General features: G+C 38.3%; 2 protein-coding genes across 2 annotated transcripts in view; both read right to left on the bottom strand.

Moving 5' to 3' along the window:
- The window catches only part of LOC140070276 (receptor-type tyrosine-protein phosphatase eta-like), a 104,180-nt gene that overhangs the window by 34,132 nt on the left and 45,371 nt on the right, over window positions 1-24,677 (bottom strand). Inside the window, exons 6-7 of the mRNA XM_072116628.1 lie at window positions 9,520-9,786; window positions 8,600-8,878 (exon numbers count right to left, since the gene is read on the bottom strand). Coding sequence (XP_071972729.1) covers window positions 8,600-8,878; window positions 9,520-9,786 — 546 coding nt within the window. The remainder of the gene's footprint in view (window positions 1-8,599; window positions 8,879-9,519; window positions 9,787-24,677) is intronic.
- Window positions 9,991-23,454, bottom strand: LOC140068830 (receptor-type tyrosine-protein phosphatase eta-like). Its single transcript, XM_072114218.1, has 5 exons — window positions 19,957-23,454; window positions 17,940-17,955; window positions 16,026-16,256; window positions 12,020-12,295; window positions 9,991-10,286 (listed from the first exon to the last, which is right to left on the bottom strand). Exons 1-5 carry the CDS (start codon window positions 20,017-20,019, stop codon window positions 9,991-9,993), a joined length of 882 nt encoding a protein of 293 aa, XP_071970319.1. The 5' UTR covers window positions 20,020-23,454.

Raw genomic sequence — 24,677 nt, 5'->3', positions numbered from 1 at the left:
TGTTACCTCTAATAACCTCTATTTTTCATTAGAAAAACTCTCAAAATCATTTCCTTTCATTCCATCACATTAAAACTTTTAAAAGAATGCACAATTTCAAAAAACACAAAGAAAAAAAACATAATACAGTTATACTAAACATTGAATATAAACCTACTTGTATAGACAGATGTGCTCACAGCTGAGCTCTGATACCCCCGGACTCCGACTGTGACCACAGTGATGGTGTAATTAGTCCCTGATGTCAGGTCCTGGAGGGTGACACTTGTTGTGGTGCTTGTCACAGTCCAAGTGTCTGAAGAATTCCCATAGCTTATATTATAGGACTTATCCACACCGGTCATATTTACTGGCTCCATCCAGGATAATGTCAGGCTGTTTGTCCCAATTACAGTTATTGTTATGTTTATTGGTGGAGTTGGATCTGTGTAAAACAAAATGCATGTAATTATTCTGAAATACAGAGCATGAATATACAGCGACACTTTAACCCCTTAGTGACATAGCTCATTTGCATCTTGATGACCAAGGCCTATTTTTCAAAACCAGCAGGTGTCACTTTATGTGGTAATAACTTTAGGAGGCTTTAACTTACCCAAGTGTTTTTGAGTTAGTTTTTTTTTCTGACATTTTGTACTTCAAGTTAGTGGGAAATTTCGGTTGATATATTTAGCATTTATTTATGAAAAAATCGTGAATTTGGTAAACATTTTGAAACAATTATCAATTTTCAAAATTTTCAAACTGATAGTCTTACTACCCAAATTAGTTACTAACTAACATTTCTTATATCTCAGCTTTGCGTTGGTGTCATTTTGTAATTGTCCTTTTGTTTTATTACGATGCTGGAAAGATCACATATCGAACAGCATTCTCTCAAATTTTCAAGAAAATGTTAAAATAAATTATTTTAAGGACCATTTTATTTCTATAGGGGTTTAAAAGTTCTGTTAATAGAAATCCCCCCACATTCTATTAACTCCGCCCCTTATACTATTCAACAGCAGGTAGGAAGCTTGTTAACCCTTTTAGAACTTTTACAGAACTTCAAACAAATGAAGGTTTGTTTTGGATTTCACTAATATTTATCATTAATACATTCATTTAGCCATAACATTCCTAGGAATATATTGGGCAGTTTATTCCGAGTAAGAGGACACCCCCCATGTGGATGTAACCCGCTGTCTGGGCAGATGGTTTTTTACCTTTCATAGGGCAGATTTTGATAGTTTTCAGGCGCCATAACGTGTTTGTATTTTTCAGGTTCACGTGTGGCATTTTGGTTGCATTTTGAAACGCAATCCAAAGGCTCCACCTGCGACCACGTGTTGAGGTAATATTCATGTTTCGTTAACATGTCGGAAACACAATGTTACCAAAATATGTGATAATGAGTGGAGCTTTTGGATTGCGTTTCAAAATGCCACTTGTGAACGTGGCCTCAGGTACCACAAACCCTCATCCCGGAGAATTTGTAATCTTTTTATCATGTGGTATAGGGGGCATATTAACCCCTTGCCACTAAAGAGCTTTTTCCATTTTACTTTCTGTTTATCGCTCCCCACTTTAAAAAAAGATAACATTTTTATTTTTCTGTGTACAGAGTTCTATGAGGGCTTGTTTTCTGCGTAACAAATTGTCCTTCCTAGTGACAGTATTTTATATTCCATCCCTTGTACTGGGAACATGCTGTAAAATTGACAAGAAACCGAATTTGCGCCATTTTCTTGTGGACTCTGTTTTTACATCTTTCACTGTGCGCTCCAAATGGCATCTCTAATATATTCTTTCATATGGTATGATCACAGGTATCATTTATAGGTTTTATTAGGTGTTAATAGATTTTAAAAAATTTAAGGTCACCTGTCACCAGGGGTTGCAGACAGGTTGCAAAAGCCCATTACAGCTGCAGAGCACATTTGCATTATAATATTATTGTGTGTTATAACTTAACTTGTACCCTGACAGAATCCTCTGTGTAGTTCCAGGGGTTTGAATGCATTTAAAAAAAACAACATGTGACCTGTCTGTGCTGGAGACTCCTCGGCTCCCAGCCCCCACCTTTGTGCTCCTGTACAGCTCTATGAAGGAGCAAGAGGGAGGAGTTTTACAGGGGCTGGGAGCTGAGGAGTCTGCAGCACAGAAAAGTCAAGTTTTGTTTTTTTAAATACATCCAAACCAAAGCCCAACCCCTGGGACTTTGCTAAGGATTCTATCAGGGTGTAAGGTAAGTTATAATACACTATCATATTGTAATGCAAATGCTTAGAAAAGGCAGAAAGGTAAATTTGCACTGCAGGTGTGATGGGCTTATGTAACCTGTCTGTGGTGGTGTGGCCACTCCTGAGTCTCCTGTAGTTTAACATGCAGTCTGGTAGTGGTATTTGTGATCATTTACGTGAGCACTTGCACTTTGATCTGAATGATGAAATATTATTCCTTTTGTGGGTGATTTTATAATCGGTATTCTACATTTTGACTATTGCCAGGCTGCTTTAGGTATGTTAAGTGATAGATGCACTTGCAGTTTAATTATCTATGAATTGTATGTATTGGGGACCAGGAAGTGTACCTCTTTATAATCTGCTACGGGTGTTTTTAGGTCCTAGTGAAATTGTGCATTTTGTGTAATAATAAATTGAATACTTTTGGATTAGCTTGGTTTTCTGATCTGTTTATAGTAAACTGTACATTGGCAATTCAGCCTGGTTGTCGGTATAAATTGTTCTTTGAGGTTGGGATTTTTTTTAGCAGCAATCATATGTTCTATATTGTAGGTAATAATAATTTTGTGAAAATGAGGTCCTTGGTAACAGGTTCCCTTTAAAGGGAACCTGTCATCAGAAATTGGCCTAATAGACCACTAGCAGTCTGTTATCAAGCAGCTGAGCAGCTTCTAGATGATGTTTATTTCATTGCCTGGTGTCGTGGCATCATCCAGAAAATCAACTTTTTATGAAGTTAAGGAGGTGGAGAGATTATCACTGAAGTCAAGCTCTCCATGCTTAGAACACCTCGTTCACTGAAATTGATGGTCCTGCGTCCAGGGACATAATTTATCAGATCTCCTGAAGTCCAGTGCATGATGACAATCACATGGGAGGAGGCGCTCAGAGGTAGGAAGAGCTCGATTTCAATGTTTAACTCTCCGCCTCCCTGACTTTATACATCTGACTTACATCTCACTTTAAAGTTGATTTTCTGGATGATGCCACCAAGATGGGCATGGAAGAAACATCATTTAGAAGCCGTTCAACTGCATGACAACATACTGGAAGTGGTTTAATAAGGCAATTTCTGATGACAGGTTTCCTTTAAAACCTTTTGTAGAAAAACAAAATTATTCATTTTGCCGAATTCTGACTCTTATAACTTTTTCATAATTAGGAGTATGGAGTTGACTAAGGTGTCTTTTTTCCTGCCTGGGATAAGCTGACGTTTTCATTGCTATAATTTTGGGGAGTGTGCGACAATCTTATCACTTTTTATAAAAAAATTTATATGTTGCAAAAAAGTGCAGATTCGGACTTCTGGGCGCATTGTTCTATTATGGGGCTCAACGCCATGAAAGGCTGTTTTTATAGTTTTTAAGATTGAGAATTTTAGGGAGGGAGACACAGCATTGAACGTAGGATCTAACGGGTTAACACTCCGGATTGGATGACATTCCGATCTGGACCGTTATAGCAGGGGCCAGCTGTTATATGACAATGCTCTACCCTGCACGGGAGACTTGTGCAGAACTTGGGTTAGCCCAATGGAAAAACCTGTTGGCCTAACCCAAGGCCTCTTACTGACCAACAGAGAAATCCATATGTGTGGTGACTAAGGGGTTCAAATTTACTGTAACAGATCTATACGATGTGACATTGTTACAACAACCATCCATTAGATTGTAGAAGCCAGCACAGAGAGTTACTGAAATATCGCCTTCTGCACTCACAGCTGTAATATACAGTCCAACATGTAATGCTCACTATGTTTTTAATACAGTTTCTGAAGCCAAAACCATTATTATAAAAAGATCCATTAATGAGCAGAACCTGATGATACTCACATGTGGCCTGTGTCACTGGAGCAGATATCTGGCTGCAGCTCCCACTGTTTGTCTGTACAGTGACTGTATATTCTCTGCCTGGTAGTAATCCTGTGATAGTCACTTGTGTAGCAGTGGTTTGTGTTGTGTTAGTGACGGCTCCTGTTACACTGACTGTATAATTATCCACTTTTCCTGATGGTTTTATCCATGTGACTCCAAGAGAATCCACAGATTTGTTATTATACAGTGAGATGGAGGAAACTTGTCCAGGAACTAAGGATATAACAAATATATCAAAGAGCGTTCAGTCATACAATAGGTAGATTATGGTCATATAGGTACAATAATAGGTATTTGTCAGTAACATGAACAGTCCTGCAATGTCTAGCTTTATTTATTGTTATACTTTAGGCCCTTTCACAAATATTTAAGAAATTCTTTCACAGATTTAATCACATTTGAAAAAGACAACAATAAATGTAATACGATTTTTCCAGTAAAAAAAGGATGTCCTCATTAGAAATTTAAAGTCACTTCATACCAATGTTACATGGTATCCATTTCATCATTGTCCATTAGTGAACAAATACTTATCAACTACAGGTAGAGGTTTAAGTGACCGTCTTTTACAACTTTATTTATTGGCATATGGAAAAAATAAATGGCATTTTTCCCTTTTTGTCTTAGGGTTGTGGATAAGCAAATATTTTCGAAAATTAATCTTTTTAATTCAGGCTAAACAATAAAAAAAATATTTTAAAAAAATGTTGTCATGTTTTAATTAAAAAATAAACATTCACATTTTTGATTTTGCAAATTAATACAGATTTTTTTTTTATGAGTGTAAAATTATTTTTAGTAGGTTTTTTGATATGTGTAGCTTCAGTTGAAAAAGATGCCAAAGGCCAAGGAAAGGTGCAGAAGCAGGTCTTTTACCCCTAGCAGAGTTGAGATGATAAAGTATTTCATCTTTCCAGCTTTACATTAATGTTAACAATTTACTGTTTCTCTATACTCACCTGTGCAGGTCGTATATGACACTGGGTCTGATTCAGTGATGGTATCGGCAGCTCTTGTATACACCAGGAATGTATATGTCTCTCCTGCAGTCAGAGTCATTATTGTAGCTGATTCACTTGTCACTGGTGTATTATATAACATTGTGGCTGATGAGGAGACATTGGTCTGGACTCTGTAGCTGTAAGACGTCTTATACTCATCAGGTTTACTCCACGTCACAGACACAGAAGAGGAGGTGACATTACTGATCTGCAAAGATTTTACTAACATTGGTTCTGAAATAGAAGCAATACAAACATTCACTGCTGATACAGATGCAGTATTTTCTATTAAATAAGCCAAAAATGAAATTAGTGCCCTAACAGATATAAACTATTTGCCTCCATATCCAGTTTTTAAGTTCCTAGACAATTTATGTCATAACTAGTGATGAGCGACCGAACTGCAAAGTACCATCTAGAACATTTCAGATTCAGTCAGAAGTTTGGGTTTGGCTTACGCCCCACTCAAATGGCACCAATTGCAGATATTAAATCTGAAATGACCCTTTACAAACCCATTTATTTTGTTTAGGTGTTAAAGAAAATGTTCTTCCTCATCTTGTTATAAACATCCTAAAACACAACTGTCCTATTTATTATAACTGAGTTGTCTTTTAGATGCTGATTACCTTTTAGATTGATAGAGAAATGTACAACATCCATTTTCTGACATATGAGGCAAATGTTGGAGGAATTGGCTACTGACGCAAACTTATTTAGATGGAAGTGGTCAGATACGACAGACATTGGTCAGATATCTACGGTACATACTAAAACACCATAATTCTACTTCATCCCAATTTTCTCTACAGCAATTCCATCATCATTAGACATTTTATTGAAAAGATACCACCGAATATACCATACCGCAGAAGAGGAATAGACACCACATTGTGTATTCCTCTGATATGTCCTATGGTTTCACAATCTGATATATCCTATGGTTTCACAATCTGATATATCCTATGGTTTCACAATCTGATATATTCTATGGTTTCACAATCTGATATATCCTATGGTTTCACAATCTGATATGTCCTATGGTTTCACAATCTGATATGTCCTATGGTTTCACAATCTGATATATCCTATGGTTTGGCTATGTGAGTTTTTCATCTTTGTTGTGTCTCTTTTTATGCTACTACTCTGCAGATGGATTGTATAAACCTACCTCATGGCCCTCTAGTGGCTGTGATTTGAATACATGTCATTTTAATCCTTTGGTCCACATATTATTGTCTCCATTGTGATTTATTTTTGTAAGATTAAATAAGGATATGTCACTTTTCTAAATTTGAAGTCATTTTCTGTTCAAATATTTGGTGGTATTGATTATGCTGGTGGTGTCCAGGCCCTCACCACCGGGTTGTTACTTTTTGTGTATTTTATTGAAAAGATGCAAATACTCTCAGTCATAGCACTACCTACTTGTATAGACAGATGTGCCCACAGCTGAGCTCTGATACCCCCAGACGCCGACTGTGACCACAGTGATGGTGTAATTAGTCCCTGATGTCAGGTCCTGAAGGGTGACACTTGTTGTGGGACTTGTCACAGCCCAAGTCCATGAAGAATTCCCATAACTTATATTATATGATTTATCCACATCGGTCATATTTACTGGCTCCATCCAGGACAATGTCAGGCTGTTTGTTGTAACTGTGTTTATGGAAAGGATTCTTGGTGGGGTTGGATCTGCACAAACAGGTGAAAAATACAGATTGTAACATAAAAAGTGCATAAGGTAAAGGTTCTAGTACGGATGTGTTCACATGACCATGTTTTTTGGTTTAGTTTTGGAAGTAAAAAATAGATGTGAATCATAAAGAGAGGTAACATTTTTAATTCATCTGATGTTTCACCTAAACATTATTAAAAACATGACATCTAAACACAACCTTGCAAAGATAAAAGGATTCATTATTTTTCAGATCCTGGTGATACTCACATGTGGCCTGTGTCACTGGAGCAGATATCTGGCTGCAGGTGCCACTGTTTGTCTGTACAGTGACTGTATATTCTCTGCCTGGTAGTAATCCTGTGATATTCACTTGTGTAGCAGTGGTTTGTGTTGTGTTAGTGACGGCTCCTGTTAGACTGACTGTATAATTATCCACATTTCCTTCTGGTTTTGTCCAAGTGATTCCAAGAGAATCCACCGAATTGTAATTGTCCAGTGAGATGGAGGAAACTTGTCCAGGAACTGAGGATGATATACACAATAGCTCTGTTATAATATCACAGATCACAGACACACTGGGGGGCATTGCTGCGCCTATGTGCCTTATTAACGAAGTGTTGGTTCCACTATTCTGGTGGTTTTCCGACACTCACTGGTCTAGGGAGATGTATTCCATGAATGGGGAGACATTTCTGATTCCTTTTTATTTGTGTGCCAAATCATAAATCCCTTGCGCCACAAACTTACATCCCACTGAAATTTATAGCACCCTCCCTGCACCACCCTGCGCCCAAATTAATAAATGCCCCGCTCCCTGTTACAGCTTAGTGACCTAGTGACAGGATAGTATTTTCTGTAGAATATTACAAAATAAACCTAAAACATGTTATAGATACAAGTGAATAGGAAACTGACTAAATTGAAATTTCAGACACAAAGCGGTTTATACTATAGCAGGTTAACACTACGCATGCAATCGAATTAGCTCCTAATGCAGAAATTGCCCTTCTATTTGACAATGAAATAAGTCACCATGAACTTGGAGAATGAAAGATTACAGAACAAAAGCAAGAAACTTCAGGTCCTCAAGCAACGTACCAGATACTAGAGGAAGATAACTGGGACAGATAACTAAGCACAGGAACACTACAGTAGCAGCTCAGTGAATGGGAATTACCACTTTGTAAATTCCACTAATTCCACTATGCCACATTGTGCCGAAATAATGATAAAAGTGCAGGTTTTTAGTGAGCAGATGAAGCTAAAGTGGTGAACATTAGGGAGCAAGAGCCAGAGAAGAAACCTTTCTAATAGGGTTAGACCTCTGAGCTTTACAAACAAGGAACTGAGAAATGGGAGATAAAAAGTCACAAAATCTTTTACAACTCCAACATTTTTATAAATAAACTCCAACAATATGGACAAGTATTCGACATCAGGAATATCACTTCTTGAAGAACTCACTGTTGGTTTATTTTGTTATGTATCACACTAAAGGAAACAATATCCAAACTTCTGGATGAACTTCCCTGGCTGCCTGTTTCTCATTGGAGAGATGTAATCCCACTTTCTATTGCAGCTTATTGGGAACCTTTGTAAGTATACGGGTATATGTATATAGAAGGAAGACTAATGAGGAAATATGGAGATATAAATTAGCAGCAGCGACATCACTGTGCTCGCACACTGGCCTATAACTGACTGCAGTGGACATGGAAGCCTCACCACCTTTCATGTGTCCAAATATATATACATATATCACATACATACAGAAGCAGCTTCATTTACCACATTTCATTGATTTCAGTCTGTACTCACCTGTGCAGGTCGTATATGACACCGGGTCTGATTCAGTGATGGTATCGGACGCTCTTGTATATACCAGGAATGTATATGTCTCTCCTGGGGTCAGAGCCATTATTGTAGCTGATTCACTTGTCACTATTGTATTATATAACATTGTGGCTGAGGAGGAGACATTGGTTTGGACTCTGTAGCTGTAAGACGTCTTATACTCATCAGGTTTACTCCACGTCAGAGACACAGAAGAGGAAGAGGTGACATTACTGATCTGCAAAGATTTTACTAACATTGGTTCTGAAATAGAAACAATACAAACAATCACTGCAGATACAGAGTAGCGCTGCATGCAGTATTTTCTATTAAATAGGCCCAAAATTCCAAAACTGAAATTTATGATCTATCAGATATAAACCATTCGCCTCCATATACAGTTTTAATTTCCTAGACAATTTATGTCATAACTAGTGATGAGCGACCAAACTGCAAAGTACCATACTGAACATTTCAGATTCAGTCAGAAGTTTGGGTTCGGCTCACGCCCCATTCCGTTGGCACCGATCACAGATATTAACTCTAAGATGAGCCTTTACAAACCCATTTATTTTCTTTAGGTTCTTCCTCATCTTGTTATGAACATCCTAAAACACAACTGTCCTATTTGTCATAACTGAGTTGTCTTTTAGATACTGATTATTTTGTAGATTAATAGAGAAATGTACAACATCCATTTCACACAGATGAGGTAAATGTTGGATTAATTGGCCACTTACACAAACTAATTAACTGGAAGTGATCAGATACGACAGAAATTGGTCAGATATTTACATACGAAACACCCTAATTCTACTCCATCCCAATTTTCTCTCCAGCAATTCCTTCATCATTAGACATTTTAGTGAAAAGATGCAAATACTCTCAGTCATAGCAATACCTACTTGTATAGACAGATGTGCTCACAGCTGAGCTCTGATACCCCCGGACTCCGACTGTGACCACAGTGATGGTGTAATTAGTCCCTGATGTCAGGTTCTGGAGAGTGACACTTGTTGTGTTACTTGTCACAGTCCAAGTGCCTGAAGAATTCCCATAACTTATATTATATGACTTATCCACACCGGTCATATTTACTGGCTCCATCCAGGATAATGTCAGGCTGTTTGTTGTAACTGGGTTTATAGCCAGGTTTCTTGGTGGGGTTGGATCTGCACAAACAGATAAAGAATACAGATGGTAACATAAAAAGTGCATAAGGTAAAGGTGCTAGTATGAATGTGTTCACATGTTCACATTTTTTGGTTTAGTTTTAAAAGTAAAAAATAGATGTGAATCATAAAGAGAGGTAACATTTTTAATACATCTGTGGTTTGACTTAAAAAATTATTTAAAAAAACTTGCAAATATGATGATTATAAGGATTCATTATTTTTCAGATCCTGATGATACTCACATGTGGCCTGTGTCACTGGAGCAGATATCTGGCTGCAGGTCCCACTGTTTGTCTGTACAGTGACTGTATATTCTCTGCCTGGTAGTAATCCTGTGATAGTCACTTGTGTAGCAGTGGTTTGTGTTGTGTTAGTGACGGCTCCTGTTACACTGACTGTATAATTAGTGACATTTCCTTCTGGTTTTGTCCAGGTGACTCCAAGAGACTCCACTGATTTATTATTATACAGTGAGATGGAGGAAACTTGTCCAGGAACTGAGGAGGATATACACAATAGTTCTGTTATAATATCACAGATTACAGACACACTGGGGGGGGGGGGTAGCTTTAAAATGTAAAACTGGCAAAAATGTCCCTTGCTTGCGCCTTATTTATTGAGTGTCATCGTCATTATTTTGGTGGTTTACCTTGCTTTTGGAACATTGATCATGCATAATACATTTTTTAAGTGTTTTTAAATGTATTGTTGTATGCAATCCCTGTTTGTAATAAAAATTGAAAGATTTTTTGCACAACTCGCAGTCCATTTTTTAAAATACTTATTTCTTGGTTGGCAATAGGTGGTTTTTTTTCCGACACTCACATTTTTTGGGCACTAAATTGTGGAATACTTTACTTTTCTCGTTGTTAGAGATTTTTTTATCTAGGGCCTAACCGCCCTTATTTCATGTTGTACAGTGTACCTTCAAATTAACCCTTTCATGGTTGTCCTGGTACCAGGAATTTGAACATAAAACCAAGACACGTCAAGTCTCTTAGTGTATGTAAAGATCTTCTCTCCCGTTTCTTTCGCAGCTGCATGTATAAGAAGACATAAAAATCAGCATAGGTGGGTGTGACAAGGAGATAAGGGGCTTGGATGCTATAGGCTTAGTTTGAATGTACTACAACCGCTCTCTAATACATTTTACAAAAAGTTAATTAATTGTGCTCAGTTCTCAGGGACCGTGTACACAGATAAATGATATTGTTTAGATTATCAAAGCTGCAAAAAGTACTGAGAATGTCTTCAGAAGATAAACAATGCTAGAGAACAAGATAAGAAGGAGAACTATTATGTATAACAAGTGTCAAGGAGAAATCCTTACAGGCAGATCTTAAATAAAAAAGAACTGAAGTTTGAATTATGAATTTAACTGGACAGTGATTTGACCCCCGGCGTGACCCCTGGCTAATACTTAAAATGGCCGACAGTAGTCACGATGTCGTCCAAAAACCAGTGCAATCTCCTTAACACTCGTGCTTCTAGATGTCCAACTCCTTATGTGTGCGCAAAATTAGAGCAGCTAAAAGCTTATCTAGGGAGAAGTATTCCATGAATGGGGAGACATTTCTGATTCCTTTTTATTCATGTGCCAAATCATCAATCCCTTGTACCAAAAACTTACACTTCACTGAAAATTATAGCACCCTTCCTGCACCACCCTGCACCCAACTTAATAAATGCCCCACACCCTGTTACAACTTAGTGACCTAGTGACAGCATAGTATTCTTAAGGATATTAAAAAAGAAACCTAAAACATGTTATAAATATAAACTGAATAGGATATTTCAAAAAAATATCAAAAGTGTTTTACATCAGTAACAAGAAATCAGTAATTATTTGACTACTCCATAAACACCTTTATTGTACAGTTTATTTTGGGGGACAGATACAAAGGGATGTATTATATTGCAGGTTAACTCTTTGCATGCAATCAAATTAGCCGAGTCCTAATGCAGGAAATGCCCTTCCATCTGACAATGAACTAAGTCACCATGAACTTGAAGAATGAAAGGTTACAGCACAAAAGCAAGAAACTGAAGGACCTCAAGCAATGTACCAGATACTAGAGGAAGATAACTGGGACAGATAACTAAGCACAGGAACACTACAGTAGCAGCTCAGTGAATGGGAATTATCAATTTGTAATATATATATATCACATTCCTATAGAAGCAGCTTCACTTATTTCATAAACCGCATTTCATTGATTTCTGTTCTCACCTGTGCAGTAAGTATATGACACGGGGTCTGATTCAGTGATGTTATCGGCAGCTCTTGTATATACCAGGAATGTATATGTCTCTCCTGGGGTCAGAGTCATTATTGTAGCTGATTCACTTGTCACTGTTGTATTATATAACATTGTGGCTGATGAGGAGACATTGGTCTGGACTCTGTAGCTGTAAGATGTCTTATACTCCTCAGGTTTACTCCAAGTCAGAGACACAGAATATGAGGTGACATTACTGATCTGCAGAGATTTCACTGACATTGGTTCTGAAATTAAAGAAAAATCCATGTAGTGTTTGTATAGAATGAGAGTGCAACACATAACATTGTGTAATACACAGCCCATGCTCAAATCCTAACATTTTTGGTAGAAATAATAAATCATATTCACGGCTTTAATCACAGTCATATTTTCTATAAGGTTTCTTCATGGATACATACAATAGGTGTATTTATACACCATTCATATATATATATATATATATATATATATATATATATATATATATATCATCCAGAATAGTCTATACCAGTGGTGGCGAACCTATGGCACGGGTGCCAGAGGCGGCACTCGGAGCCCTTTCTGTGGGCACCCAGGCCATCACCCCAGAATGAAGTTCACCAGAAAAGACTCAAAGAATCTTCCTACAGAATCTTCCTACAATGATAGATGAATTTGCCCTCCTCCTTTCAACTGCATTGGTGTCCTTAGGAGGCTGAAGGATTGAAAGTTGTCAAAGAACAAGGAAAAATAAATTACTGCTGTGCTGGCACTTTGCAATAAATAAGTGGCTTTTGATTGAAGTTTGGGCACTCAGGCTCTAAAAGGTTTGCCATCACTGCTCTATAGCGCATATTCAAGATATTCATATGTGTTACCCTTATACACAACATTTGGCCTGTTTGTTTTTGTTGTTGTTTATGTTACACGTGTATCATACACTATTTATAAAGTGACATAAAGATGTGTCTGTGTAACATCTCTAGTGTGTTGCACCAAATCAGAATTTTTGCACATGCATGCTACAATTTTTGCTTAGTCTTTTAAATAGGGGTTTCCAGGGAATTACTTTTTACAAGCTTTCTTAAGGATGAGTCATTTATGGGAGATTGCTGGGGATGTGATATCCACTACCTCCCAGCGATCAGATCCAGATGGATCGAGATGGAGACCGCCTGTCCCAGTCCAGTTGGTTCGATGTGCAACTTATCACACACCCACCAATCATTAAAAGTATTTCCTGTGGATGTAATATTTACAGTTTTTCATAAACATTGTGATTATAATAAACAGTTTAAAATAAAAATATATTAAGATACTTCGCTATGTTTTCAGTGGTTTTTACAATGATGAGCCCTATGGGGAAATTCCTTTCCAGCATATACCGTATAGAGTTGAGCAGGACTGGTGAGATTCTCAGAGCTCAAGTTATGTTATTCTCTTGTCATCTGATAAACTAAAGATCACTGAAAGTGTGCAAAAGGGGAAAAGAAGAAGAATTGTAAAAAGGCAACCTAGGAAGTGTTCCTGTCTGCTTTGGGGTAACCCAGGGTATGACTGGCCCACAGGGAGCACCAGCACTACCCATGCTGTACACACATTACAGTTTATGTAATTATGCTATAAACTAGGATGATTATTTGATTAACTCCAATGTTTATGATTATAAATGTGTAAAAAGGGGGACTGGATTCTGCAAGGACAGACAAGACAGTGAGCCCTAAACTGATCCCCCCCAAACTGTCACCTACCTGAGTCCACCCTAAATAATAGCTAGTGTCTGGTCGATGTTCCATTCCTATGCCAAAGTTATGACAAGACTTACAAACACATAACACAAAAGTCAGAGATAGCAAATACAGCACAAAATCAGAATACAAAGGGATAGTCAAAATATGCAAGCCAAGATCAGAAAACTAGAAATACAAAACAATAGCAAAAGAAGACAATATGGAGCTAGCCAGGAAATATAACCAGCTCCAGATGAATGGAGCAGAGCTAATTGCTGGACCAGAGCCGAGCTGCAGAGGAACTGAGAGCGGCAAAATTAGTCTCAAACACAGCCAACAACATAAAGCACAGTTCACAGAAGCAATGGCAAAAAGAGAAAACCGACGCATCCTAAGCTGCATGGATGTCACAATATGAGTGTAAATGATTGAGGTGACATCTAGTAACTTAGAAAGACTAACAGCAGTATCTTGTCTCCTTGGCCCAATATTATTGGTGCATCCCTGGACCCTTACATTTATCCACCTCTGCTAGGCCATTCTTACAAGGAAACAGCCACTCACCAGTTTGCTGGCAAGTCCCCATAGCAGAGGCAAGAGCCTTGCAGCAAGCTAGTGACACAACACCCATAACAGAAATAATAAGAAAGGCTACAGACGGTCCCCTACTTAAGGACACCCGACTTACAGACAACCCATAGTTACAGACAGACCCCTCTGACCTCTGGTGAAGCTCTCTAGATGCTTTACTATAGCCGCAGACTGCAATAATCAGCTGTAAGGTGTCTGTAATGAAGCTTTATTGATAATCCTTGGCCCCATTACAGCAAAAAATATTTCAACTCCAATTGTCACTGGGGCCAAATTTTTTTTTTTTGTCTGGATCTACAATTATAAAATATACCGTTTCGACTTACATACAAATTCAACTTAAGAACAAACTTCCGGACCCTATCTTGTGCGTAACCCGGGGACTGCCTGTATACAAAAAGCTTCCAAAAGAGAATCTATGAGTCAGGTACACTAACGCAGCGTGCACTAACCAAGCTTTGCACATGGACCTGCTGGAGGTAGATATTAACAAAAGGAACAGTAGCACAAGAATAGAAGCACCAGATGACAGCACAGAGAGGGGACATATTCAACTTCCCAAAGGCTTCTTATTATTTGGGGGTTTCAGAGATTATCTGTAGGATTGCTCTGGATTTTGCTCAAACTGCCCATTAAAATGTAATCAGGAAGATAGGCATAAATTGATGTTAAGCAGAGAGTAAGGTCAACCTGGGCCCAGAGACGGCAGGGCCCCATCTGGTGTTCTGTTTGCCATATACTATTTTAGTAAGGGGTCATGTATAGATATTGCAACAGGGGGATCACAACAAAGTCACATGGAGTTATCAGAGTCTAAAGGAGGAGACTTTATATCATAATAAGTGAGGACATAGGTAGGGGAATGTATCACTGCTTTTGTATTAGACAACCATAAATTTGTTCCTTTGATTGAGCTGATTAATGGGATCCCAGGGCTCATATCATTACAGGCGGTCCCCTACTTAAGGACACCCGACTTATTGATGACCCCTACTTAAAGACGGACCCCTCTTCCCCCTGTGACCTTTGTTGACCCCTCTGGATGCTTTACTATAGTCCCAGACTACAATGATCAGCTGTAAGGTGTCTGTAATGAAGCTTTATTGATAATCCTTGGTCCAAATACAACAAAAAATGTTGAAACTCCAATTGTCACTGGGGCAAAAAAAATTTTTGCCTGGAGAAACAATTATGAAATATACAAATTCGACTTATATACAAATTCAACTTAAGAAAAAACTTATGGAACCTATCTTGTACATAACCCGGGGACTGCCTGTATATACATTAAAAGCATAGCACCATGAATAACCATGGCTAAAGACTGGTACAGGGAAAGCACCCGATACAGGAAGGTTTCTTGCTGTTTTTATAACACCCTCATATTCCACAGCAATGTACAGTATAAAGGAAAGAATAGCACTCATAGTATAAACAATCTTAGTGATGTTATTTGTATTGGACTTTTTGCAGATTATTTTGAGAGAGCTGTTTACTATGAAACTATACAATCCAGATCATTGTTTCAAAAAATATATTTTCCTGCCCACTTTTTTTCTCCCTCCTTTTCTAATTCTTTCACCCAAGGACAAGGGTGGGTGGCAGGAGTCTTCAATATCACCACTTTTTTGCAAAATTGTGTGTGCTCATAAAGGAAACAAAAAGACTAACTTACTGGTGGTGACATTGCGGCAGCAGCTGGTTGTGTCGTCCCCATACTGGATCACATACTGTGTACCAGACCCGAAACTCATGAGTGATGTGTTATTATTGCTGCCATCAGACGCTCGGATAACGTTCCCATCTCCATCAGTTATTCTCTGCAGGAAGAATCCCTCATGGAGTCCTGTGATATTTATCTGGGAGGTGGAGACCTGGACGCTGAGTGTCTGGCATTCAGGTAGATCTGTAATTTACAAGACATAAAACACAATTCAACATCTGTGGAGAGAAGATTTGCCTAATTGCATCTTGTTAACATCACATTAACATTGCAACAGCAATATATATATAGTTATTTAGACAGTAACCCTGTACATAGCTAGCCCTGCTCTCTGGAGACAGTTGTATCCAGTCTGGGCAATGTTCTGTGAGTTAACCATGCAGAATTTTAGACTGATACAATGGGAAGAATTCATCATTTACAGCGTTTCTTATATTGGTCTTAATCGATTTTCCTGCTGATGTTAGTTATGCCAAAATAAATACGAGGTGAATACTAGGGACTGGCCAAGTTTTCTATTGCAGACTATGCTAAGGGTGCGTTCACAATTGGCATTAACGAATTCATTTTCAAATGCAAAACAACAGCTGTGAAGAAGAGAATGGCCTAATTACCTTTCTCTCAACATTGAGTTTACAAAGCATGTGTTAACATTCAGTTAACACCTAACAAGTGTGTTAACACTGAGTTAACACATGCGTTTAGTAAACACAATGCTGACAGCAATGTAGTTCGGCAAATATCATCTTCTCAGCTGTTGTGATGCGTTTGAAAATGCATGCGTTAAAGCCACGTGTGAACGCAGCCTCAATTAGTTCCATTCCTGCCCATTCCACGTCCACCCCAAACACAAGTTTTAGTGTAAGCATTAGAAAAAAAGTTGCACATTTTGATGCAACCAAATGTGCATCAAATATTGTGGATGAGTGGACCTGGTAAGGTTCAGATTGACCTGAAGTTTCTTTTTGGGTCCCGATATTGAACCGTAACGCTCACGCCCAATGGCAACACACTGTTTCCCTTTCAATGCCGCCAGCAAAACTTACAGTCAACGCCAATTTTGGGGAAGTGTATGGACCCAGAAATTGGGGGAAATTTAACAATGCGTCTCAGGTTCCGCCGGTCTCTAGCTGGAAAACACTAGTCTTTTGCTGCGCCAGATTTATTACTGTGATGATATATTCTGGTGCAGTATAAGATTGTCGGTTCCTACTTTAGATCTACTTTTAGTTGGTCTAAACTGTGTGCCAGAATTTTGGCGCACGTACAATTTCCCACAAACCCCGCCCCTTCCTCACAAGACCATGCCCATCTATCAGAGGCCACACCCCCTTATTTGGAACAAGTTGGGAAAGTGGCAAAACCGGTCTAAAAGCCTTGATAACTGTGGTTCAAGGCATTTTAGGCATTGTTTTGGCACAAAACCACCAGAAATCCCCCCCATTGTGTGTTCAGTCTACTCATTACTAATTGTGACTTTTATTATGAGTTGTAAAAACAAAATCTGGTGTAATGTATGACACATTGTAGTAAACTTGCAGAGGCCAGAGAGATTCTTGCTAGAGCATTGTCTAGATTGATACCATAAGAATAAGATATCAGGGCATAACATACAATTATCAGATAAGACGTTACTTTAAATTGGGGGGGGGGGATCCTACAGTGGAATATAATATAGAGCTTGAGACCCTCCTAAAAAAAGAAAGATACAATGATGGTATCCTAACAAAAGATGAATATGTGTATTAAAAAAGAGCCTAAAATTTCATTATTTCTGAGGTGCAGGTGCTTTCTTTTTTTTTTTTTTACTACTTAAATGCTCTAATACTTTGGCTTTAGATAAAACTAAATAAATTAACAACTTACCTGAGCAGCTTGTGACCTGAAACCATAAAGAAAAAATGTTAGAAATGTGTTTTCACATTTTATCCTTTGTACTGTCAAAATTAAAAATCTGCATAATTACAAAAAAAACTAATTTAAATTCAGCGCATTGTATGCTTCAAAAAACGTGGAATGTTTTAGTCCCATCTGTGTAACCTGTCAGTGAAAGTCACCCCTATAAAATTCTCCCACCACAGTCTGTCATTAGGGCTGTATGAAGACATCGGAGGTTCTAGTGAGCAAAGGTCCTCATTACCTCCAAAGAAAAACCATATATAAAGGATATGATTAGTAGTAATATGTTGTACCTGTCTATACAGGCTAAGAGTAGTCGTGCTCTGCCCATATGTACAGAAAGAGATTTGTAATACTGTGCTGTGTCCATATACTGTGTCTACAGGATAAGTATAGAACTAGAGCTCATCCCAGCCCTAACTCATCTCTTTAACTCCTTCACGCTCTGCAGGTGCGGAGACTGTATGAAGAGGGCTCCTTGCACTAATATAACAGGATAAGAGTAGTAGCACTTAATTGTGCCCATATAAACAGGATAGAAGTAATAGTACTATGCTGTATCCCCATATATGTAGCATAGGAGTCCCTCTACTCTGCATTGCCCATATAAGCAAGATAGGTGTAGTAGTACTCTCCTCATATATATGAGATAGAAGTAATAGTACTATGCTGTATCCCCATATATGTAGCATAGGAGTCCTACTCATTGCCCATATAAACAAGATAGAGATAGGTGTAGTAGTACTGTGCTCATATATACATATGTATATGCGACAGCAGTAGTAGTACTGTGCTTTGCCCTTACACACATGATTGGAGAAATATTACTGTGTTGTGCCTATACATACAGGATAGGAGTAGTAGTACTGTGCTGTGCCCATATATACAGGATAAGAGTAGTAGTACGGCTCTGTGCCCATATATACAGGATAGGAGTAGTAGTACTCTGCTTTGCCCTTACATACAGGATAGGGGAAGTATTACTGTGCTGTGCCTATACATACAGGATAGGAGTAGTAGTACAGTGGTCATATATACAGGAAAGGATGAGTAGTTCTGTGAAGTGCCTATATTAACTGGATAAGAGTAGTAGTACTCTATCCATATATGCAGGATAAAAGTAGTAGTACAGTGCTATGTTCACTTATACAGGATAGGAGTAGTAGTACTGTGCATTGTCCATATAAACAGTATAGGAGTAGTAGTACTGAGCTGTGTTCATAGATACAAGATAGAAGTAAAAGAACTGTTCTTTGCCCTTATATACAGGATAGGAGTAGTAGTACTGTGCTGTGCCCATATATACAGGATAGTATCAGAGGTACAGTACTGTGCTGTGCCCATATATGGGATAAGTGAGTAATAGGGGTACCAGTGCCCATATATACAGGATAAGAGGAGTAGTACAGGTAGCAGTGCCCATATATACAGGATAAGAGGAGTAGTACAGGTAGCAGTGCCCATATATACAGGATAAGAGGAGTAGTACAGGTAGCAGTGCCCATATATACAGGATAAGAGGAGTAGTACAGGTAGCAGTGCCCATATATACAGGATAAGAGGAGTAGTACAGGTAGCAGTGCCCATATATACAGGATAAGAGGAGTAGTACAGGTAGCAGTGCCCATATATACAGGATAAGAGGAGTAGTACAGGTAGCAGTGCCCATATATACAGGATAAGAGGAGTAGTACAGGTAGCAGAGCCCATGTATACAGGGCAAGAGGAGTAGTAGGAGTTGCAACATATATGAGTAAGATGTGTAATACTGTGCTGTTTCCATATACTGCATCTACATTATAAGGATAGAACAGTGCAGTGTCCATGGAGACAGGATAGGAGTAACAGTACTGTGCTGCGCCTATGTATACAGGATAAGAGGGTAGCAATAAAACATTGCTGCATCAACTTAACACCTACTCAACTAAATCTCTACCTCAATGAACAATTACTCTTCTATACTTCCCAGCCTCCAGGTACTTACCGTTCTAAAATACAAGGGAAGAAATAGCAGGAGACAATTCCAGAGCAACGTCCCGTGATACATTCTCAATGGAACACCATGAATCTCTCATTGATCTCCTCTTTACCAAGGATTTCCAGCATCCACCATCATTGATCATGTAAATGAAGCTGTACGGGAAGCTTTTACGACAAACTAGAAACTTTTACAAGGAATTTTACTTTTTTACTTTTACTTCCTCATCCCATAGTATGAGGTATTTCTAAGTATCATTTTTCAGACGGCCTTTACTCTTCCTGCAGGTGTTTATTGAAATGTTTCACCACTAGAGCCAGAAACATTATGGACACTTTTGTCACAGAATCAGAGCTATGCAACTACATTTTATCAGTCTAATCCCTATGTGTTTTTCGGATTATAAGGCGCACCGGAGTATAAGGCGCACCATCAATAAATGCCTGCTAAAATGTCTAGGATCATATATGAGGCGCACTGGACTATAAGGCGCACCTGATTATAAGGATGAATGACCAGCAGGTGGCAGACCTGTGCACAGTTTAAGGCAGCTGTTGTCTGTAAGTAAGGTTCATATATAAGGCGCACTGGACTATAAGGCGCACCTTTGATTTCTGAGAAAATCAAAGGATTTTTTGTGCGCCTTGTAGTCCGAAAAATACGGTACTCTATTTTCTCTAAAAAGGAGGAAAACTTATACAATGTGTGATGAAAATATTACAATAAATACAAATTGGTTAACTATGATGCAATTAGCCACCCTGAAGCTGTTCATAAAAGGATGGTGGGATACAGCTTAATACCATGTGACCTGAAGCCTGATTCTGCAGATTTCAAAGGGACCACATGGACATCCCCCCCCCCCTACTTTTTACCATTTTTTTTTTTAAAAGCACTGAACCTTTTGTATTAAAGCTTTTAAAATTTAATGTTGGTCCCTGTATCCTCTACGAATCCATAGCCTTGTAAAATGTGGTAAGTTATGTGACTGCTAGACTACTGAGCGTGCATGTTTAGTGGGGTAACAAGGTGACTGCTTGAGAGGCAAGAACAGATATAGAGTGGGATACTTACTGATTCATAAGTGCAGCGTGGGCACTTTTTGGGGTGTGATTTATGCTCAATTTGTCTCCTGAGTGAAAGGTGAGTGCAAGATTGAGTGGGCTAAATACATTAACCCAATGCAGTTGCAACCCAAGTCTCGTGACTAGAAAGTGTGTCTATGTGACACAAGGAATTAAAACAGTTGTAATATTTTTTTAATGAGCATTTTTTATTTCAAAATCATGTTTTCTGTCTATAGCTTCTATGCAGAACCATGTGTCTCTATGGTAACAGACTGCAAACAACCCTTCTGTAATCTGGAGCTGTATTCATATTTTAATGTACATGGTTCTTTCCTGACTATTCTTCCATGGCAGATATGGGATGAGGGAGCAGAATAATTTACAGGTATTTGTCCCCATGAGAGATAAGGTAGAGATTATGTGGCAATTACTTTTGTTCTCCTGATAAAAATAAGCTATTACAACATTGGGGAATCTGAAAAAAAAAATTTGAGACCTACTTGTGTGGAAAATCGAGGGGGGCATGTGTAGAGACTAAAACTTGGATCATCTATATTGCTATATAATTTGTCATACAAAAAAGGTACTCTGCTACAGCTTCCAACACTACTTCAGGCCTTCAGTCAGAAGCTTAATTGGATCAGTGATTGGCCAAGCTGTCAGTGCTGAAGACTATTAGTATCAGCATGGTAATCCCAACCCTACAGGGTTTTCCACTACTGCAAGAAAACTCCTTCAATTTCACTTTAATGTAGGTAATGTTACAGTAAACATGTCATATTTTTATTCTAAATCTGTAGTCTAAAGAATCGGTTGCATAGACCTGCTGAAGATCAAGAGGCAGAGGGTATGTGCAAGGACACTTCATGATCCCTCTAGTGCTGTGAGATGCTGTGAGCTGACAATGTGCTTAGATTATTATTACTCTTTCACTTAGCGTCTGAACATTCACTAGTATCTGACACATGTAAAAAGAGAGATGAGAGATGATGAGATCTATGAGATGCATATAACTGCTATCTCAGCCATAACATACCCTGTCAGCTATGCTGTGCCTCCCTCCCCTGGACCTCACACCGTTGATTGCCGACAGGAAATGTATCTGTGTGAATTTGTCTTGGAATGCCAGGGGAGGGGCCGATGTGGGGAGAAGCACAGTGCAGCACCAGACAGGAGAACAATCTGCCATGCCCGACCCTAGACTTGATTTAGGGTTGGTTCCCAGGGGCAACTGAAATTCCCATAAACAAGGACTGATAGAGACAGGTTGGACTTATATCTGTGAAATGCTGTATTTTTTATTAATAACAGTGAATTACAGAATGTGTTATTTCTACATAAGCTAGTGGTCAGTTGTACTACCGCTATACAATGGACCACTAGCTTATCATTGTTGACTATTGAATGGTGCTTACACTCTGGGGGACGTGTTGTGACCAACTGCCTATCAGTTGCCTATCGGTTGGGTTGTGTAGATAAACAGCTAAGTCCCTACAGTGTTACTATTTTCATAAATTCTATGGGGCAATTCAAATGTATAGCCTCAACTAATTCATATCCTACTATCTTTGAATCATTTAATTGGGGTATGTGTGGATCATCCCGGGTACATGACCCACACAACACCCATTTAGAGGCTACCGTTGGACGATTTTAGTAATTTTAACTGAGAGTATCGAACCACAAATTTGTATCTGATTAATTATTTCATCTTTTAACAAATAAAAGTTAATTTTTATAACGTAAAGGAGTGTACAGTATTTAGTGGCGATCCACAATACCATCAATCTAGACGTCTTCTGGTGCTAATCAAATCATCTGAAAATTATTTTGGATCATAAACAAATTGGTCCCCCCCTTGCTCTCCTGCAGGACTCCATAGAAGATGTTGTAACATGAGGAAACAATGACCTAATTTTTCAATGTAGTGAGAAGAGCACTGGTTTAGGATGTACTCACCCCAGCAGCCCAAGCTGAGAGGAATGAATAATTGGTCTATTTGTCAGAGGTGTAGGTGTTAGATTGCCTTACCGTACTAGACCAGCACCTTCCTCACACTTACAAGTACATGGCCAAATAAAAATGAAGAGAATAAAACTTTTACATTTGTATTTGTCTTCCTCCTTTCTGTCAGCGCTTGACCTGCTAATTCTCTATTTGTTCTGGAAAACATTGAAAACATCTCAAAAGAATCATGAGGACAGAAAGAGAAAAAAGAAGCAAACAAAACATGCAAGGAATGAGCATCAAAGGGGAAACCTGGCCCAAAGACACAAATCTTTTTTTAAAGTGAATTTGAAACATTCTTTAAAAAATTTTCATCTAAATTCCAAGAAATTGAATGGGGGTTGTGTAAAATGTTACAGAATAACAGATCCTGAGGCTGACATTACAGCTCTTCTGATTGCAAACTATCTTGGAATAACAGGGTGGTGGTAACACAAATTTCTACATTAAATATTGTATCTTCTCCAGCACTTTATATCTTAGTTATACATTACATTTATTATTTTAATTCTTAGCTTTAAAATTTTGGTGCCTACGTTTTCCTTATTTTCAAAAATTTTTTGACACTTTGTATTATAACTTATTTTATTTTCTATAGCACTGTTTATTTTTTGTAACTTTTTGTACCATAAAATGTTTCATGTTTCTGTTTACAAAGCTGTATGAGGGTTTGTTCTCAGTGGGACATATATTGTACTACTTAGTGTCAGTATTTTTCGTATTCCATGCAATCTGCAGAAGTTTGAAAACAAAATTCTAAATGCGATCAATAAAATTGACAAAAAAACCCACATTTGCACAATTATCTTACGGACTTCATATTTTTGTCTTTCACTGTGCACTCCAAATGACACACCCCCTTTATTCTTTGGGTCTGTAAGATCTTTACATTTAAATAATTTTTCTTATGTTTTAATACCTTTACAATGAATTATGGGTGGGGAAAATAGATGTATCAAGATATTCTGACTTCTTACTTTGGTGTACAGAGCTGGCGTTCTCATTGATACCATTTTGGGGACTATACAACCTTTTGATTACTTTTTATGAATGGGGAAAAAGTGGCAATTCGGACATTTGCAGGTTTTTGATACAGGATTCACTTTATGGAAACGTTTGGCGCTTACTGATGACATCACAGGAGGTGGTGCGATGATACGAGCTGGCAATGCCCTCTGTCATTTAATTGCCGAGACTTTAAATGGTTATCTCAGTGCCAACACAGAGTTTGGGAGTTAATGGAGAGTGTACAATGCATGTATGCTGAGGGCTCAGTCTGTGAGCCTTCTCCATACTTCCTTCATGACATGTGTAAACATTTAAGCTACTAAAGAATGAGAATGAGATGCTCTGAAACCCGACTAGCTGTTGGGGGTTGCATCTACTGTATACCTTGTATCCACTTTATATCCATGTATTGACAGCTGAAGAAAGATCCACAGTAAAAAGTGATTTGCAGATTTTTGATTACTAGCATCAACATGCAAACAATCTGAGGTCTTTCATCTTAGACATAGTTCAATACCTACTTCCACACAATTGACAAAGCCAGTGATAAACAACTAAGGGTGATGCCACACATGGAGTTTTGAAACAGTTTTTGGTCCGTTTTAAGCAATCCATTAAAAAACGCATCTGTTTTTTAAAAATGTA

The sequence above is a fragment of the Engystomops pustulosus genome, chromosome 7, assembly GCF_040894005.1.
Source record: "Engystomops pustulosus chromosome 7, aEngPut4.maternal, whole genome shotgun sequence".
NCBI classification, from domain to species: domain Eukaryota; kingdom Metazoa; phylum Chordata; class Amphibia; order Anura; family Leptodactylidae; genus Engystomops; species Engystomops pustulosus.
Note: the sequence above shows the minus strand (reverse complement) of the source record. Positions and strands in the feature narration are given on the sequence as shown.

Coding starts and splice junctions, on each gene's coding strand:
- LOC140068830 (XM_072114218.1), bottom strand. CDS start 20,019: ATGTATCACGGGACGTTGCTCTGGAATTGTCTCCTGCTATTTCTTCCC. Junction 12,296..16,025: donor CTGCCGCAATGTCACCACCA/GTAAGTTAGTCT, acceptor CTTTAATTTCAG/AACCAATGTCAGTGAAATCT. Junction 10,287..12,019: donor GTCATATACTTACTGCACAG/GTGAGAACAGAA, acceptor TATCCTCCTCAG/TTCCTGGACAAGTTTCCTCC.